Source organism: Colossoma macropomum, unplaced genomic scaffold, assembly GCF_904425465.1.
Source record: "Colossoma macropomum unplaced genomic scaffold, Colossoma_macropomum, whole genome shotgun sequence".
Taxonomy (NCBI): Eukaryota; Metazoa; Chordata; class Actinopteri; order Characiformes; family Serrasalmidae; genus Colossoma; species Colossoma macropomum.
Genome location: NW_023494789.1, coordinates 5,376,853 through 5,395,181, shown reverse-complemented (window position 1 = coordinate 5,395,181; position 18,329 = coordinate 5,376,853). Strand labels below are relative to the sequence as shown.

At 40.6% G+C, this 18,329-nt stretch overlaps 1 protein-coding gene across 1 annotated transcript; it reads left to right on the top strand.

Moving 5' to 3' along the window:
- Positions 1–11,651: 11,651 nt before the first annotated feature.
- On the top strand, positions 11,652–12,501 carry rprmb (reprimo, TP53 dependent G2 arrest mediator candidate b). Its single transcript, XM_036569491.1, has one exon. The coding sequence runs from the start codon at positions 11,890–11,892 to the stop codon at positions 12,211–12,213; it is 324 nt and encodes a 107-aa protein (XP_036425384.1). The 5' UTR covers positions 11,652–11,889; the 3' UTR covers positions 12,214–12,501.
- Positions 12,502–18,329: the final 5,828 nt, after the last annotated feature.

Sequence of the window (18,329 nt, the reverse complement as noted above, 5' to 3'; positions counted from 1 at the left end):
CTGTACTCCAGCACACTGGACTTGAACCAATGATAATGGGGTTAAAGTGCAGACTGGCAGCTTTAATTTGAGGGCCTATAGCTACACTGAGTGATGCATATAGAAATTACAGCCATCCCTTTTTTAAGCGCCTAAAAGTGGATAATTGGCTGTTCGGTTCTTTCTTGGCCAGTTGTACATGTACAAGACAGCTGTAAGAAACGGCCTAGAACTGATTCTAGATATGACATTTGTATTTGGAGTCCGTCTCATTATCTATACACACCATCATGAAGCGGAGCCATGAGAATGAATCAGAGACAAAGTATTAGGTGCTAAGTGGAATTAGGTGCTACACCAGGTATGAGGCCACAATCAACTGTTTGGTACATTATGAGGAACAAAGGAGGTGCTTAGCAACAGCAAACAACCTTGCAGACCAAAGAAATGGATGACCTAAGAATACTTTCAATTTACAATTGTAAAATATATTAAACAGATCAAATACACCATCCAGGAGGTAGGCAGGGTGCCAGAAGGAGGGGGGGCATGACTTAAGATGATTCCGAGGGCCCTGAAAAGATTGCACTCTTTTGTGATTTAAAGGCTTACTGAAAGATTCTTAAGATTAGATTAGAATAGATTAGATTAGATTAGATTAGACTTTGTATTGTCAACCAATGAGGAAATTTGTTTTCACAGTCTGTGCCATTTATACGTTGTGGGACTAAGCCTGTCATGATCATAACATTTAGCAGCTGACCATAAAAATAACTGCAATTAACAATTTGTGCACACCTATTAAAGTACAACCACAAAGTGGCCAAATTGGCTGATTATGTTTGTGGAGATTTTAGTGGATTTGAATAATGTATCTCTCTCATACTGGTCAAAAACAAACACAAACACAAGCCACTTATCCTTCTGGGTCACGGGGGGCTGGAGCCTATCCCAGCAGTCAGAGGGCAGAAGGCAGGAAACACCCTGGACAGGTCACCAGTCCATCACAGCGCAGACACATAGACATATACAATCACACCTAGGGGCAATTTAGCATGTCTGAATGGCCTGACTGCATGTCTTTGGACTGTGAGAGGACGAGAGGAATCTGATGCAGACACAGGGAGAACATGCAAACTCCACATTGAAAGGACCCTGGTGGCCCGGCCGGGGAATTGAACCCAGACCCTTCGTGCTGCGAGGCAACAAACATTACAATTTCGGTCATTTACATACAGTATATTGATATGCAGCTATGTTGCTTATGTTCACAGCTTACTGCATACTAAGTAAGAGTTGTAATTATGGAGATAACAAAATAAAAAGTGAGGTTATGAACATTTTTGTCACATTTTTAATACTAAGGGAAATGAGGTGAGGCAAGGGGCCCATGCAGGACATTTTCAGAGGGACCAAAATTCCTACCAGTGCCACTGGATGACCTCAGAGGGTTTACAAGATACAAACCACTGGTATCCTCAGGAACAAATGTACCAGGTTCAGTTTTGCTTAAAGTACTTAAAATGTCTCCAAGGTTCTGGGATGAAAAGGGATGAGACTTAGGTTAACCTGTGCCAGTATAGTGGAAAAAAGGAACTGGTGTAGAGTGGAGAGCAAAGGGGATCTGCTCATGATCCAGCACACCACAAACATCTATGAAAAATGGTGGCATTGGTACGTATTTCTGCCAGCGGAGCTATCTCTCTTACCCTTATTGATGATATGACTGCCGATGGTAGCAGCAGAATGAAATTCTCAAGTGTGCAGAACCGAATTCTCAAGCTCAGACCCAACCAAATGCCACAAAACTGAAAAGTGCAGCCGGGACGATGACCCAAAGCATAGTATTAAAGCAATGATGAAGTTTTTCAGGAACAAAAGGTGGAATGTTCTTAAGCAGTGAGGTCAGTTACCTGACCTGAACTCCACTGAGCAACATTTTACTTAAGGTCGAAAAGCCCCCAAAACAGGCAGGAACCGAAAATGCGTGATCGGCCTAGCAGAGCGTCACCTAAGAATATATCTTAAGATATCTGGTGATGTCTGTGGGTCGTGGTGATGTCAGTTGTAGAGAATTAACATTTAGAAGTTAGAATTAAGATGTGTTAATGTGTCCAGTTACTATGGTCCCCCTGAATTCATATGACTGTGCTTCAAGGCCTAAAGATTCACCCAGTATTAATGTAAATATCCTTGAAATAAAGATTACACTCTGCATTTTAACCTCATATTCATAGTTCCGTGCTTTGACTATAGTCTGTTGTTCGGTCTCTGCTGGACTGCAGAGTCAAAACAACAGAAATCTGCTCAATTTCTCATGAACCACTCCACAGCACGTCAAAAAACGATGACTTATCACTGCTACGCTCACTCTGCCCTGCGCTCATTTGGAGTCTTGACGGCTTCTCACCCTCTCAGTGTTTCTGTGTCAACAAATATCATTTGTTTACTCAGCAAAATCCCAGAACAGAAGGGGACAGAAGTGTCATCCTCAGCTGCCCACCCCACTGACCGTATGATGCGCCGCTCGGCTGTGTTTTCATTTTGAGATTTCCACAGCACATTGCACAGCACAATCTGTGCTGCAAACAGACTGCATCAGACTACACAGCCCTGCCTGTGACTCTGATTGACAAATGCAGTTCACAGTGTTTCTACTTCACCACAAAACAGAATAAATACTCAACACAATTCACCAAATAGAAACTCTTAAGAATAAGAGGATAAGAAGCCATTTACGCTTCTTAATAAAAAGAAGTCTGAATGGTTACCTTCACATTCACATCAGAATTTATCATTTTAGAGGGACCTACTGAGTATAATACTGAAGTGAGCTTGGAGTAGAGAAGATGTGTGTAGCCTTCTTAAGGAAGATTGCTACAGAAGATTAAAAGAGTAGTTCTGTTCTTCAGTGGTCAGGACCCCCATGGACCCTCAGGGAGCAGGTACTATTTGGGTGCTGGATCATTCTCAGCACTGCAGTAACACTGACGTGGTGGTGGTGTGTTAGTGTGTGTTGTGCTTGTCTGAGCAGGTCAGACACAGCAGTGCTGCTGGAGTTTTTAAACACTGTGTCCACTCACTGTCCACTCTATTAGACACTCCTACTTTGGCAGTCCACCTTGTAGATGTAAAGTCAGAGACGATAGCTCATCTGCTGCTGCACAGTTTGTGTTGGTCCTCCTCTAGTCCTTCATCAGTGATCACAGGACGCTGTTGGCTGGATGTTTTTGGTTGGTGGACTATTCTCAGTCCAGCAGTGACACTGAGGTGTTTAAAAACTCCAGCAGCACTGCTGTGACTCATCCACTCGTACCAGCGCAACACACACTAACACACCACCACCACATCAGTGTTACTGCAGTGCTGAGAATGATCCACCACTCAAATACTACCTGCTCATGGGGGGCCTGACCACTGAAGAACAGTGTAAAAGGAGGGCTAACAAAGTATGCAGAGAAACAGATGGACTACAGTCTGTAACTGTAGAACTACAAAGTGCACCTATATCAGTAAGTGGAGCTGATAAAATGGACAATGAGAGTAGAAACAAGGACACAATGTTATGCCTGATCGGTGTATCATACCTAAATATGATGCATTAGGTGAACTGAAAGGTTTCCAAGGTCCTAGTTATTGTCATGGGAGTCATTAAAGTTCATACAGGGAACAAAGCAACAGATCTTTCACTTTAACTCAGCTAGGCTAGCCTCAGTGAGCTAATTAGCTCACTAAGCCAGAGTTCATAAAGGGAACAATGTGGCAGATTTTTCAGTGGAAACCTTGGGCCTTGGGAATAAAGAGCTTTTCGCAAGACATTTCAGTGAGAAAATGAAGGGCCTGAGGAACATAGTGTCATGGGTAACATGGGGTCTGACCTTCATATTTATCTTCATTTGCGTATTTTTGTTCATTCTAGTGATTTAAAAACAGAAATACATAACTTTATTTTCTCACACATGAAAGAAATCAATGCGATACATACACCAAAATGGTAATGAGGTATTCAGTTAATCTAATCATGCTTCATTCACAATTACATTCTTTGTGGTAACTGTTGAAAAGTCTCATTTAACGCAACACAGCTGAACTGTTGCTGTAGTGAATCGAAACTAGCGTACCTTTTTAATGTTAGCGCGATAAGCAGCCGAACACTGAATTTCACTCTCACGGCCAGGGGCTACAAGTAGTAACCATAACTGTGAGGTGCGTGTTAAGTGACCTCACCACTGTTAAAACTGACACTGAGATACATAAAACTAAGAACTCAGAATGCGTAGAAGCAAGAATGTCCAAAATAACTTGTGATTTCATTTTATTACTCAGGCATTAATGCTTTCAAATTAAATGAGACACTTTCAAAGATATACATGGTGTGATTGTTACTTATGAGCTTTGATTAGGTTTTCATATGCTTACAGTCCAAAAACAGTGGTGATGGTCTTGAAAGAATTTAGATTTTTTTTTTCTTTGGTGAGCGTTAAACCTGAATTTTAAGTCAATGTCAAAAGTGGAATTTTAAATTTAGAGAATTTGTTTTTTATTTGTGTTTTTGGTTTATCTAGTTATAATATTTCAAGGATTCAAAGTACATTTGAGCAGTCATGGTGGGCCAATGACAAATGTGGCTGGGCCTAAGGCTCCTGGCCTAATCATACTGCCCCACAGATCCTATTAGTATGACCTGATACACATACAATACTGGGCAAAAGTCAATGAACACCGTTCATTTTTTAACCCCTTAACCCTTGTGTGGTGTTGATGTTGTTACTCAGTGGTCTGGTGGACCCACTGCATTATTGGTTTTTAAATCAATACAGCCACAACAATTAATGTAAAAATACCAGATGTTTAAAATATCACAAATAGCCAGCTTAGGGTTCTCCTTTAGCAGCTGTAGCCAGTCAGCAGCCTGTCCATGTTGTCCACCCTCACACACACAAACACACACATATACAAACACATACACACACAGACACACACACACTAACAGCGGGCCATGTAGGAGGAGAGCAGTGAAGGACACAGCACTTCCACACTTTTATTCCCCGCAGGTTCACCCAACACCACATATGTAATATAAATGTGTGGGGGGTGAACAGAGTGAAGACACTGAAAATGGGTTATTTTATATGTTCTTCACAGAAAATGAGCAAAGACCAAGAATCTGAGGTTGAAATCATAATAAATCACACCATTTTTTCTTTTGGTAAACATTGAAAATGGGTCCCACAGACCCCAACATCACACACGGGCCACACGCACACTTCCAGGAATAGCTCAGCTAGTTTGCATTGACGTCCCTGTAGTTACTAAATAAAAAGCCATTCAAAGTAAACATATTTAACAGAAAATTACATGAAAGCCTCAGCAACTAAATATAGTAACAAATTGTCCAGTTATTAGTGAGTCCACTCTTCGCCTTTATTACAGCTTTCACTCTTTTCAGGAGACTTGCTTTCGCTTTTTCAGGAAATGTGGAGGGATTATTTTCCTCACCTGCAAAGTTCCATCTTAGATGCTGGTTGTATTTTCTGCTTCTGACAATCCAAGTTAATCCTAAACACATTCAATGATGTTAAGGTCTGGACTCTGGGGTGGTCAGTCAATTGTCCTGAGAACACCAGCAGCTTCTTTGCTTGATTTGCAGTTTTCTTCTCTTTTGTTTATTTCATTTTCTCTGTAACAAATCCCTGGCAGCTACACATCCTTTAAGACCAGTAGTGCTGAGTTGTCTTCTCACAGTGGAAGGATGGACAGAAACTGATCTGGAGTAAGAGTGGAGCTTGATGTTCTCCTCTCTCTCAAAGACAAAAGCTTTAAATACACACTTAAAAGTAATGGTGCCAAATGCTTCGGTATAGAACCATGAACATTCAAAGAACCCTTTGCATGACTAAAGGGTTCATCAGATTGATAGAGAATGAGCTGTAGGTGGTTCTATATAGAACATTTTTGAAAAGGGTTCTTCTATTATTAGAAGCTTGACATCCTAACAATAGAATAATCCTTTTTGGTGCTATAGAGAACCCTTTTCTATATAGAACCATATACAACACATTCTCCATCAATCTGAAGAACGATTTCATGATGTAATTTGACAGTTCATGGTTCTATATAAAACCATTTCTCTACTAAAGAACCATTGAAGAACCATCATTTTTAAGAGTGTACTGTCTATCTGTTGTGGACAGTTTCGATGGTCTATCAGATCCGGCACGGTTGTTCGGAGGCACATTTTCTCTGCATATTTTGATCATTTTTTCATCTCCAGTTTTGGAATTTCCTCTTTTTCCACCAGTTTGTTCACCTTTTATATCTGATCTCCTTTTTCATTTTTTAAATATAACTCTGTAAAGTAAACCTCCATATTAAAACAAGCTAAAACCCCATTTTCTCCCTCTTGCTTCTCTCCATACTGGCACTAGCACTCAGCTTGACTCTCCAGCTCCTGCAAATAGCTTTCTCTCTCTCTATCTGTACTTCTCTGTCTCTCTCCCTTTCTCTCCTCCTACATGTCTCCCTCTCCTCTTCCCATCTGCACCTTTTTCTCTCCATGCCTACACCATCCTCTCTCTCTCTCTCTCTCTCTCTCTCTCTCTCTCTCAGAGCAGAAAGCTCTTCACAGAGGGAACATTTGAAGAGAGTGTATTTCGGCAGTGCACAGAAACACCCAGACAGGAATAGCATCTCTCCATATCTCTCTCTCTCTCTCTTTCTTTTTCCTTCCCTCCCCCACTCTCTCCGTCTCTCTCTCTCTCCCTCTGGAATGGTCTAATGAATCATATACACATGGAAAGCTTTGCGTAGGAGAACGAGCATGCAAAATAGACAGCATGAGAGTGGAGCCCCCTCCCTCACCTCCCCCAACGCTTAAAAAAAAGTGTTTACGTTTTGTGCACTCCTGTTTATTGGCGGTTGATTAAAAGGCCAGGTTTGAGAGGATCTGAGCACCCTTCATGTTCACACTTCACTCCCACCAAAGCCTGTCTCACAAAAGGAGCTTTTAAGACACGCGGTGTGGTTATAATGCAAAGCGCTCGCTGGAGGCACATTTAGCTCTAGAACTGTTCTAAGAAGAACAATCTGAATGGCTCTGGGGTGCAGATTTGCATTAAGACTTTATAAGCTGAAGGAACACAACGATTACTGTTTAGACACGTGCAATAAACCAGACAAAAGCGCCTTTAGTGGAGAAGAAAAGCAGAACCACAACACGCTTCACTGTAGAACTGAACCTTAAAGGGAAACGCCACTGATTTTCTACACAATTCTACATAATTTGAGAGTGGTTTGGTGTGAAATGCTTCATTTTAGAGAAACTTACGGAGTCAGAACTGCTCACAGTGGTGGTGATAGGAACCAGATGTCCACCTCTAAAAGCTCCCTCGCAGTCAATTATTACTTGAAGTGGTTGGATATATCCTGCCTGATGTCTGAAACATTGGTTTATGATAGTTTTGTGATAAAGTTTTGGCTTAAAATGTGCTTTAATCCATTTATTTTAATCCATTCATGGTGGAGGGATTCATGAAGGGTGTTATAAGGCAAAATAGTCCCCAAATAAAACTTTTTTCAGATTTATGCCTATTTCGCCATCAACAACATTATGTATAAAATCTCAGAAGACTTGTGTTTTGGATAGTAAACAAAATGGCTATATTTGTATTGTAGACATGGCGACACCTGGTTCCCGTCACCACCACTGTAAAGAAATTTCTCTACATTGAACCATTTCACATCAAAACACTCTGAATCTCTCTGTTTACATCTCAAGGACTGAATTATTCAGAAATGTTGAAACACTTCTGAATTCCCCTTTAACATCCCCTTTAACATTAATTGATTTGATGCTTCTCAGATTAGTATATTATGTGCTGTTCAACTCAATTAACGTGTTTATAAGTGTGCATGAAATTGAACCATATTGAAGTAAAATGAGAAGAGAACTTGATGACCCCACGGACCAATGCTGCACTCTGTGGTCTGTTTTTGGCAGAGATTTGTTTGAGGAAGATCAACACTGCTCTCTGCTGTGCGACCCACGCCACTGCACCATCCAGAGACCACCAGCTCAGAGTTTTTGTTACCCATCAAACATCTAAAAGGAGAGTTCCACCAGTTCTCTGCATCATTCAGAGGTTGAGATGCAACAAAGTCTTACAGAGTGATTTGATGTGAAATGGTGTAAAGAAACGAGCCAGCTTGTATTTCTTTACTATGGTGGTGGTAGCAACCAGGGCCATCATGGTCATTTTATTCACTAACTAAAATGACCAGTGAACTGCACCTCTTCCAAGTTTTTATATGTAATAATATTAATAACAACTAAGACTGATGTTAATGATATTAGTAAAATGTGAATTTGAAATCTGGAGTCTGAAAAATGTGAATCTTCTTTGGGCACTATTTCACCCTACAACACCCTAAATGTACCTCTCCGCCATGAATCTATGAAGTCAAAAGTGCCGCTCCCGCCTTCTCTGGGCCAAAGCTCATTTAAAATGGATGAAAATTTGAAATTCTTTTTGGAAACCACAGACACCGTGTCCTGCGACTCAAGAGGAGAGGGACCATCCAGCTTGTTATCAGCGCACAGTTCAAAAGCCTGAATCTCTGATGGTTTGGGGATGCATTAGTGCCTTACACATCTGGAACGGCTCTATTAATGCTGAACAGTATATAGAGGTTTTAGAACGATATGTGGTCCAATCCAGACAGCGTCTCTTTCAGGGAAGGCCTTGAATATTTCAGCAAGATGATGCTAAACCTCATACTGCATCCATCACAACAACATGGCTTCACAGAAGAAGAGTCTGGTTGCTGAACTGGCCGGCCTGCAGTCCAGACCTTTCACCAATAGAAAACATTTGGTGCATCATGAAACCATGAAGACCCAGGACTGTAGAGCAGCTAGAATCCTACATCAGACAAGAATGGGACAACATTCCTCTCCCAAAACTCCAGCAATTGGTCTCCTCACTTCCCAGATGTTTACAGACTGTTGTTAAAAGAAGAGGGTTGCTACACAATGGTAGACACGGCCCTGTCCCAACTTTTCTGAGATGCGTTGCTGCCATCAAGTTCTAAATGAGTTAATGTTTTTCATGAAATGGTAAAATGTCTCACTTTCAACATCTGATATGTGTTCTATGTTCTATTGTGAATAAAATATGGATCACTGCGGTCTGTTTTTATTTACATTGTTTACATTTTACACAGCGTCCCAACTTTTTTGGAATTGGGGTTGTAATAACGCTCTGTGTCGTTAATTGTTTCGGATCTCTGGTTCCTTTCACTACCCATGTGAACAATTCTGACTCTGTGAGTTTCTCTAGAACAGAGCTTTTCACATCAAACCACTCTGAATGAGTTTGCTTACACCTTAACAATTGAATTATACAGAAATTTAGGTAGGAAAATAAGTGCAATTGCCCTTTAAAACAAGTAGAATAAATCAGAAATAGCTTGAATATGTTGTATAATCTAACACTTTTCTGACAGTAATCTCAAAATAGAAAATATGAGATCTATTGACTAGATATGCTTGGGACTTGGCCTTCAGTTCAGGCCCTAAATGTCAAAACTCAGTCAAAAAAAAAAAATAAAACATCTCTACAAAAATGTTTAATTAGCATAAACATTTTTGGCCGTTCTGTTAAACTCAGACGTTTGAAGATTGTAAAAGACATTCTTTGTTTCACTTGTAGCTTGAGAGCTTGAAGCTAATAACACACATATTAGCATGTAGTTTACCCTGTAGCAGTTTTACAGTGACTCTTCCAGCAGAGAGGCCTGATACAGAGCTGCTGCCGCTGTTTTCCATTTCTAACAATCCACTGATTAGGCAGCTGCAGTATTGACAGTCAGTAGCCTGTCTAGGTCTATAGGTCTAGAGCGATGTCTCCTCATTTTTCTCATGAAATTGATCTATTTAAAATCAAAATGTGATTGGTTGATTCCAGTGTCAGTTTGTAATTGTGCTGATGGTTAATATTACTCGTTAGACCTTCTTTCAGATTTTAAAGTGGTAGTAGTTCACTGTAGTTTTAAAAATGTAATTAACCAATTAATTAAAAAAACAGATATTTTTGTAAAATAGGCCTAATATAAGTGCAGAAGAATGCTGTCAATCTCTGTTTCATTTTGCTTTTTCCAAGTGGTTTGCCACTCCTCTAGAAATACTGGGTCTAACTTGGCCACTCCGTTGGAAACATTCCGGCTACGCCCCTGGTTAAACGCTTTGGACGTCTGGTTCCTATCACTACTGCAGTGGACAAATCTAATTTGGCAAGTTTGTCTGAATGACTTTACTTACATAATAACGATTTAAAGCAACACAGAAGGATTTGGGGATTTGGAGACCTCTCAGGTGGAAATGTGTAACTGCACACAATGTGTGGAAGAACATTTTGTATCCAGGGGTTGTGCTTCGGACCTCTTCCCTGAGTGGATGAATCTGACGATTGTGAGTGTGTTGAAGGAGTATTCAAAGAGTTTTACAATTACAAATAGGTGTCTGTGTCTTGTCTCTTGTCATGGGTGACATTATCCTTTTTTTCACTGCAAACAAAATGAACCCTGGTTCAGTTTTATCCGGACCGAGACCACCAATTTGGTCAGACCAAATTTTGGTCCTTTGGTCTGGACCGTGGTCGGAAGCACTTTTCACACCTGCAATTTTGGTTCGGACCCAACTGAAAAGTCAGAGGCAGAAGGTCCGGACCAAACAAGGTAGGTGTGAAAGCACATTTGGGCCCATTTCACCCCTCGCCCCTACCACTTAACCCTAACCCCTCTGTTTTGTGCGTTTACGCCGAGGGACAGGGTGTTCTGATTTTTGTTGAGATAGAGGGGTGGGGCGAAGTGTTAGGGCTACATGACCTTTCAAACAGAGGTTTTTCAGAGGAACACTCCAAACAGAGTGTGGTAAGGAAATAAGAAAAACAGGCAGGATGGCTAAGCAAGCAAATGTGAGAATTTTTTTCAGTTAAAAAAATTACAATAACCACTCTAATATCTTAGTTCAATGTTGTTTTGATGTATTATGATCCTTTTCTTCATAACAAGCATAGAAAATTGCTAGTAGTGCGCTGATGTCTTGGTAGCTGCCTAAATTTCCAACAATTCCAAATTCTAACCAGAATCTGGTGAATATCTGACTTCATATCTCCGAACAATTATGGGTGGGCGATAATAAATAATTGCCCCCCCCCGAAAGCATATGATGCCCTAAATGTAACTAAAGCCCGGCAGTGATGTTGCTGAACTTTACCCTCCTCTGCTGTCACTGCAGACTGGCAGGGTCGCCTACAGAGCAGCGCTTGTAGCTGTTAATGAAGTAATGTTTTTATTTGAGGGTCCCATTTCATAGGGAAGATTTCAACAACTATCTATTGTAACTCAGTTCCAAGGGGCAAGATGACCCTCGAAACAAGGGGTAGGGGTAAAAATGAGAAATGGGATTGGGCCTTAGTGTGTTTTTTCTCCACACTCGGTGATGCAACAAATAATATTACAGCTTTAATGCTGCGGAAACACGAGAAAAGTCAGTGGAATTCCCCTGTAACGGAGAGAAGATGTTTCTGAAGTGAGCGCGGAGGCCAGGCGTGTCGTTGTTGTTCTGTGCTTTTGGGGGCGCGCTTTGCGCTAAAGCAGCGCTGACCGCTGAACTCCTGTCACACGCGCTCTCACTCGGGACGGCAGATCTGTGAGGGATGGGCGCAGCAGACTTCAGCGCCCAGTCGTCTGTCTCAGCGCCACAAGCCTGCGGGTCTCTCCGCCGCCGCTCTTCATGACTGAGCTCTTCAGAGATCCTCGCCGGTCAGCCTCGGTGAATGTCCGCGGGAAACTTGGCGGAGTTGTTCGGCGCACCTGTTAGCGTTTCTCCAGCGGACTGCGCGGCTCAAGATGAACTCGACGGCGTTTAACGACACGGACGCGAGCTTCTTCTCCAACAGCAGCAGCAGCAGCGAGAGCTTCCTCGCGTGCTGCAACCTGTCCTCGGCCGTGACGGACAGCGGCTTGGTGAGCTCGGCGCTGGACGAGCGCAGCACCTTCATCATGAGCGTGGTGCAGATCGCGGTGATGTGCGTCCTCGCGCTCACGGTCGTCTTCGGCATCTTCTTCTTAGGATGTAACCTTCTGATCAAATCCGAGGGAATGATCAACTTCCTGGTGACGGACAGGAGGTCCTCCAAGGACGTGGAAGCGGTCATCGTGGGCTCGTATTAGTGCGTAAAGCGCGCTGGCTGGCCGGTGGGAAGCCGTGTGGATGTTGCCATCTCAGTGAACCTGCGCTCCCCAATCCCTACACCCTTCAAAAACATGGTTCTTCCAGGGTTCTCTAGTAAAAGCGATGTTCTGTTTAGAACCATGTGCTCCATACAGGACCATTTCGTGGTGGTGAAGCTGTTGATGTTGCATGTAGCACTAAAAAGCGTTCTTCAACTGTTATCACGTCAAACTTGTAACAAAAGGAGAACCCTTTTTGGTGCTATAGAGAACCACTGTTAAAAATGTTCCATATAGAACCATATACAACACATTCTCCATCAATCTGAAGAACCATCTCACCACAGCATGAGTGGCTTTATGTAGAACTCATGGTTATAAATAGAACCATCACCTTTACAAAAGAACCCTTGAGGAACCATCTTTTTAAGTGTGTATACAGACTAAAAACTTTCGCCTCTGTCCACTAAAGCAACAGACTGAATGCTGATGACCAGAGATGCAGTCCACTGTTCTGGATTACGCTTTAATGCACCTTGTTGAAGGACAGAACTCGTTTTGTAGAGAACTAGATTCTTTTTGTGGTGATGAACGGATGTTTGAATGCAGCCTAGACAAGAAGTCGCTCCTAACATTTAATGAAATAAATGAGACGTGTGAGACAGTCTGACTGTTACGGGTCTTACTGCGTTACATCCTGTTACTTCCAATGTATTACCAGTCATTACGTTACATTAAAGCCTTAGTTAGACTACAGCAGAAATGGGTTCTATACAGTATCGAATAAATGCTTCTTTGACCTGTAATAATAGTGGAACTGTGTTTGGTGTACTGCTTTACAAGTGACAAGTTGTCCATCATACTCTGTAAACCACAGTAACTCCACAAACTTCCTTTTATGGTTTACTAATATGTTAAAATGTCTAATACAAATCTAGTAACACTCACTATTTCTTGTGTAATCCTTAAGTTCCTGAGGTCAATCTAGTTAAGATCAGTTCAGTTGGATAAATCCTACAAACTGAAGAGTTTTTTGCCCAAAAGGCTTCCCAGCATTCTTAGTGGTTTTGTTAGTCTCTGTTAATTAACTCTTCTATTTCTAATTTACAAATATGAATCTCTTTGCAATACATTTAGCGCCATAGGCTATTCTCTTTGGATGCATTATATATGTTTGCGTTATTCTCATCATGGTGGTGTTTTGTGTTCAGGTTTACCATGAATGCAAACAGAATGGCACATATGCATTAAGCTATTAGAGTCCTCAGAAATGGGTGATTCTACTCTTATCTAAGCTGTTTATACCATTACTGTTAATTTGTTACCTTAATAAAATGGAGTTGCTTTAACTGATGCCGATACATTACATAAGGAACAGTATTTGATTCAAGTTGACCAAAGTAATTCAATAATTAGCATGAAAAAGTAGAGCTCTGCCAGCTGAGTGGACACCATTACTAAGCATTGGGCTGTTTGAGTTGACCTTACTTACTGCAGAAGTGTGGATCACTGTAAATTAGAAAACAACTAGAACTCATACATAAAGTTATTTAAGCTGTTCAGTAACTTCACTAATTCTTTTATCAGATTTTTCATTTTTATATGCTACAAAGATTCTATATAATACCAAATAGATGGTTCTTTGACTTGTTACAATAGTAGAACCTTTTTGGATGCTTTATATAACTTTTTTTTAAAAAAAGCTTCTTTAAAGAACCAAATACACGTGTTTCTATCATAGAGAAGAACCTGTTAAAAGTGCAAAGTACCATTTAAACATTCAAATGGTTCTTTGAGTTGCCTAAAGAACCTATTAAGTTCTTAGAGGTAAGCTTCTTGAGCAGTTTTCTCTTTTATATACACTTAAAAAGAGTTTTTCAGGGGTTCTCTAGTAAAAGAAATGGTTCTATATAGAACCATGAACACTCAAAGAACCGTTTGCATGATTAAAGGGTTCTTCGCATCAGGAAATGGTTCTTCAGATTGATGAAGGATGTGCTGTAGATGGTTGTATATGGAACCTTTTTGAAAATGGTTCTATATAGCACCAAAAGGGCTCTGCTATTGTTACAATGTCAGGCCTGTAACAACAAAGAACCATTTGGTGCTATACAGACCTCTTTTCAAAAAGGTTCCATATAGAACCATCTACAGCACATTCTTCATCAATCTGAAGAACCAAGTGTGTACAGTGAGAAAAAGGGGCTCTATAGGGTGCCAAATAAAAGGTTCTTTGACTCGTAATAATTGTGGAATCCTTTTTGGTGGTATATCGAACCATTTATGAAAAGGTCATTTAAAGAACCATTAAACAGCCATCATAGAGAAGAACCACTGAACAATGCAAAGAAGCATTTATGCATTCAAACTGTTCTTTGAAGGATCTCTGTTATCTGTTCTTCTTGCTTCTATTATGGAACCCATGAAGAACCCACTTATTTTGAGGGTTTATACAGGGTGTCCCAAAAAAATTGACATCATTTCGTAGTCTAATAACAGCCAAATCTCCCTTAAATGATCTCATATTTTAGCAAAATGTGTAAAAAACTAACCAAGTTTCATTTTTAATGTTTTTCAGGTTGAAGAACGGCGTTCATGAGAAATGAAAAAGCATTTAGTGTGTAGAATATGCTCGAACACAGTCAAACAAAAGTGTGCAGCGAGCATTTTCAATAAAATTCAATAAAAATGCACAAACTGGAAAGCAGATTTGGACGCGGCACAAAAAATTCAAAGAGGAAGGCTGTCTGTGCAGGACAAAGGGGTCTGGTAAACCACCAGTATCGGAGGATATTACATTAGTGAGGCTTTGTGAAATCGGTTATCAAATCTACATCCCTCTGAATTTCTTGTTTGAATTTGATAAATAAATCTTGTGTTGTTCAACATGAAGCCTATTTAATTTAGTTTGCCCTACGACATGTAGCTACTCAGATATTCACATCTCAAATGATGTCAGTTTTTTTGGGACACCCTGTATTTCCATTCGCTGACTACAGCTGTCCAACTGCATTGGTATTTTAAAATAAATGACTTTTTATAAGGAATTTTTACTGTTACTTCAGTTTCTCAGAGGACTTTACTCACAGCTATTGCGGAAGTAACACTTTTAGCCTATACCTTTCAGTGTTAATGCCTCTTTATACTGACACTGTGCATTTATAAGCCTTGAGTTCTCAGTCATTCCAAGACATTAAAATACACAGGCTATAAACAGCAATGTTCACAAACTGCTAAAACTAAAACAGGGACGTGTTAAAAGGTGAGTACATTTTTGTCAAAATTTACATCAAATAACATGTTACTCTATAACGCAGCTGCTTAATTGTCCCTCTTGAAAAGAAGTTTCATGTGCTGTGTTTTCCCAGAACACTGCTTCGTCCCTACAACTATAATGGGTCATTCATAACATTGATGAAGCAGCCATTCTGATTAGAAGTGAATTCAATGGGATGGGACAACTTATCTACAACAAACTCTCGCTGATTAACATTAACTGATTTCCCCACCGGCTTTAATCTTGTAATTACAGAGCGTTAAATATTACTGCTGATTTTTGTTTTTACTCATCACCACTGAGGTCAGCGAGACCATGGAAAGACCATGCAGTTGAAATAACATTAGCGGCCACGGCAACAGGCTAAATGCAATTATGTGTCCATGCTTGTCATAAATGATTGTCATCTCATAACTGATTATTGCTATGAATAAACAAAAGTCATATCCACCTGCATCCTCTCACAGCTTCTCCTACACTGAGTTGGAAACCGTGCTGTGTGACTTAGTAACACTCATAAATTTGCAGGTGGTGTCGTTGGCTGCAAACCGTAAGCTTGTTAAGAATGCCATAAAACTATTTGTCCTGGCTGCGGTTATTTACTGACTGGGGTCCAAATGTAATAAGTAATTCCAGACGGCCGAACAAGCAGGTTAAGCTGCTCCATGTTCCCAAGTAAATATCTGAGTCACTTTTCGAACAGTGTTGAACCCTGGGAACAGGCTCACCAGCTGTGCGAGTGATAGCCTAAACAGTGCCGAGTGAAGAGGGTACAAATGCGTCAGCGCACAGGGTTGTGCAGGGTCACCGTCTAAGACTTCACAAACATACACGTAAGATACGCTCAGACGAACCAATCACCACGTCAATCGCTGGAATGTGTGTGTAGAATGTGTCACGTTGATCTGTAAAATATTTTTCAATGAAATTAAACTCAATTTATTTATATTAAAGCCTGACTAATACAATGTTTGACAAAGTTGGCTGATATTAAAGCTGCACTGGGGATTTGGAGACCTCTCTGGTGGAAATGTGTAATTGCAGACAGCAAGTGGAAGAACACTTGGAATGCAAGTTGTGCTTCGGACCCCGTTGCCGAACGGATGAATCTGATGATTGCGAGCACATTGAAGAGAAGTCAAAACTTGGTTAAGGAAGTGTCTTTCGAGGATGTGAGTGAATTATCCTCTATTGTCATCATACCTTCATCAGTATAACGTTGAGTTTGCATTTGAGGCCCAAACATCGAGCAGGACCTTCTTTTGGAGCCCGCGCGTGTGACGTTAATGCGTAAAGATGTATGACATGGTCTGAAAAATACCCACAAAATCCGACTTGACACCTTTTCAATTATTACTTCAGGCTGTAACAGGATGATTCGCAGCAGCACATGCACATCATGTTTTAGTGTTTTTTTTCTCCTGAAACAATCTTACATAGTGCAACTTTACAACGAAATCCTAACACTAAAGCACGGACAATGTGTCCTGAGCCAGATTCAGAAATGTGATGCTGTTTTGAATAAAAACCAAACAGATCAACAGGCAGTAAGGGAATTTATTTGACAATTCAATATTGTGAGTTTTGCAGTATTTAAGGTTAGGTTGATTTCACTAAGGAACATTTCTATTTTGTTAGTTTGTCATTAAGCATATCTCATCATTTCCTATCACTGAAGAGACAAAATTCTTGTTTTCCTGTAATTTGATTGAAGTTACCCGCCTGTAAAATGCTTTCTGAGTTTTAATTACATCATCATGCACCAGCAGCAGGGAAAATAATTAACCAATACAATCATGTTTCACCTCTCCCTCCCACCCCCACCTATCATTGAGCCAAATGCTCAGCTACCTCAGAGACCCTCCCTATGCCCCCACAAATACTCTACAATATGGCATGGCTTAGAACAGCGATCTTACCCACAAAGGGCCGGCGTGGCTGCAGGTTTTCATTCAGGTGAATCAGGTGAGCTTTTGCTGGTTTGGAAGGAAAACTTGCAGCCACACCGGCCCTTTGTGGATAAAGATCAGACACCCCAGCACAGAAGGAAAATGCTTCGATTTCCGATTCAGTTTCTGCTGTTTAAGAAATCTGGCAGTGGGGAATTCACGTTATGATTAAATAACTGATGATCAGAACAGTCAGTAAAGCACCAATTAACTAAAACTACTGGTTAATTTATAACCAGATAATATATTATTATACTGGCTAATATTGTTAGTTATCAACATTTGTAAGCTCCTTAAAATGGGCATCACTAACAAAAACTGTCGTATCATTTCAGGCCTAATACATAGTATATAATATACAATATATACCTTTCACAACAAGCACTGTCCTAAAGCAGCTTTCCAGACATGAATCTAGCCTCCTAATGAGTGAGCCGACTCAGAAGAGGAGCCTAACATCCTGACATGGAATTATGAGAGAAATAATAAATAAAGCAAGACAGCAGCATCAAGCAAAAGGCTCTGTAAGACAATTCAATAAGTAGACTGCTGTGTCTGCTTTGTCTAGGACCAACCTTAATCTTTTTTATTGCTTAATGCATGGCTTACTTCAGTCATCCAAACTTGCTTTTTAAGGATGCATGATATCGGAATCATATCGATCGGCAGATATTTGCATAAACAATACAGACATTGGTAACTTTTGTAAACAAATATTTGATAATGTATTAATTTCAGAAGAGTATAATGTTTAGGTAACATTGTGTTACTGTGCACCGCTGGTATAGGCTCCAGCTCCCCCTGCAACCCAGGAGGATAAGCATCTTAGATCATGTGTGTGTGTGTGTGTGTGTGTGGGTTACCATGCTAAGGTTTGGTTCCCTGACACT

Excerpts from the sequence above, each read along its gene's own strand:
- rprmb (XM_036569491.1), top strand. The coding sequence starts at position 11,890 with ATGAACTCGACGGCGTTTAACGACACGGACGCGAGCTTCTTCTCCAAC.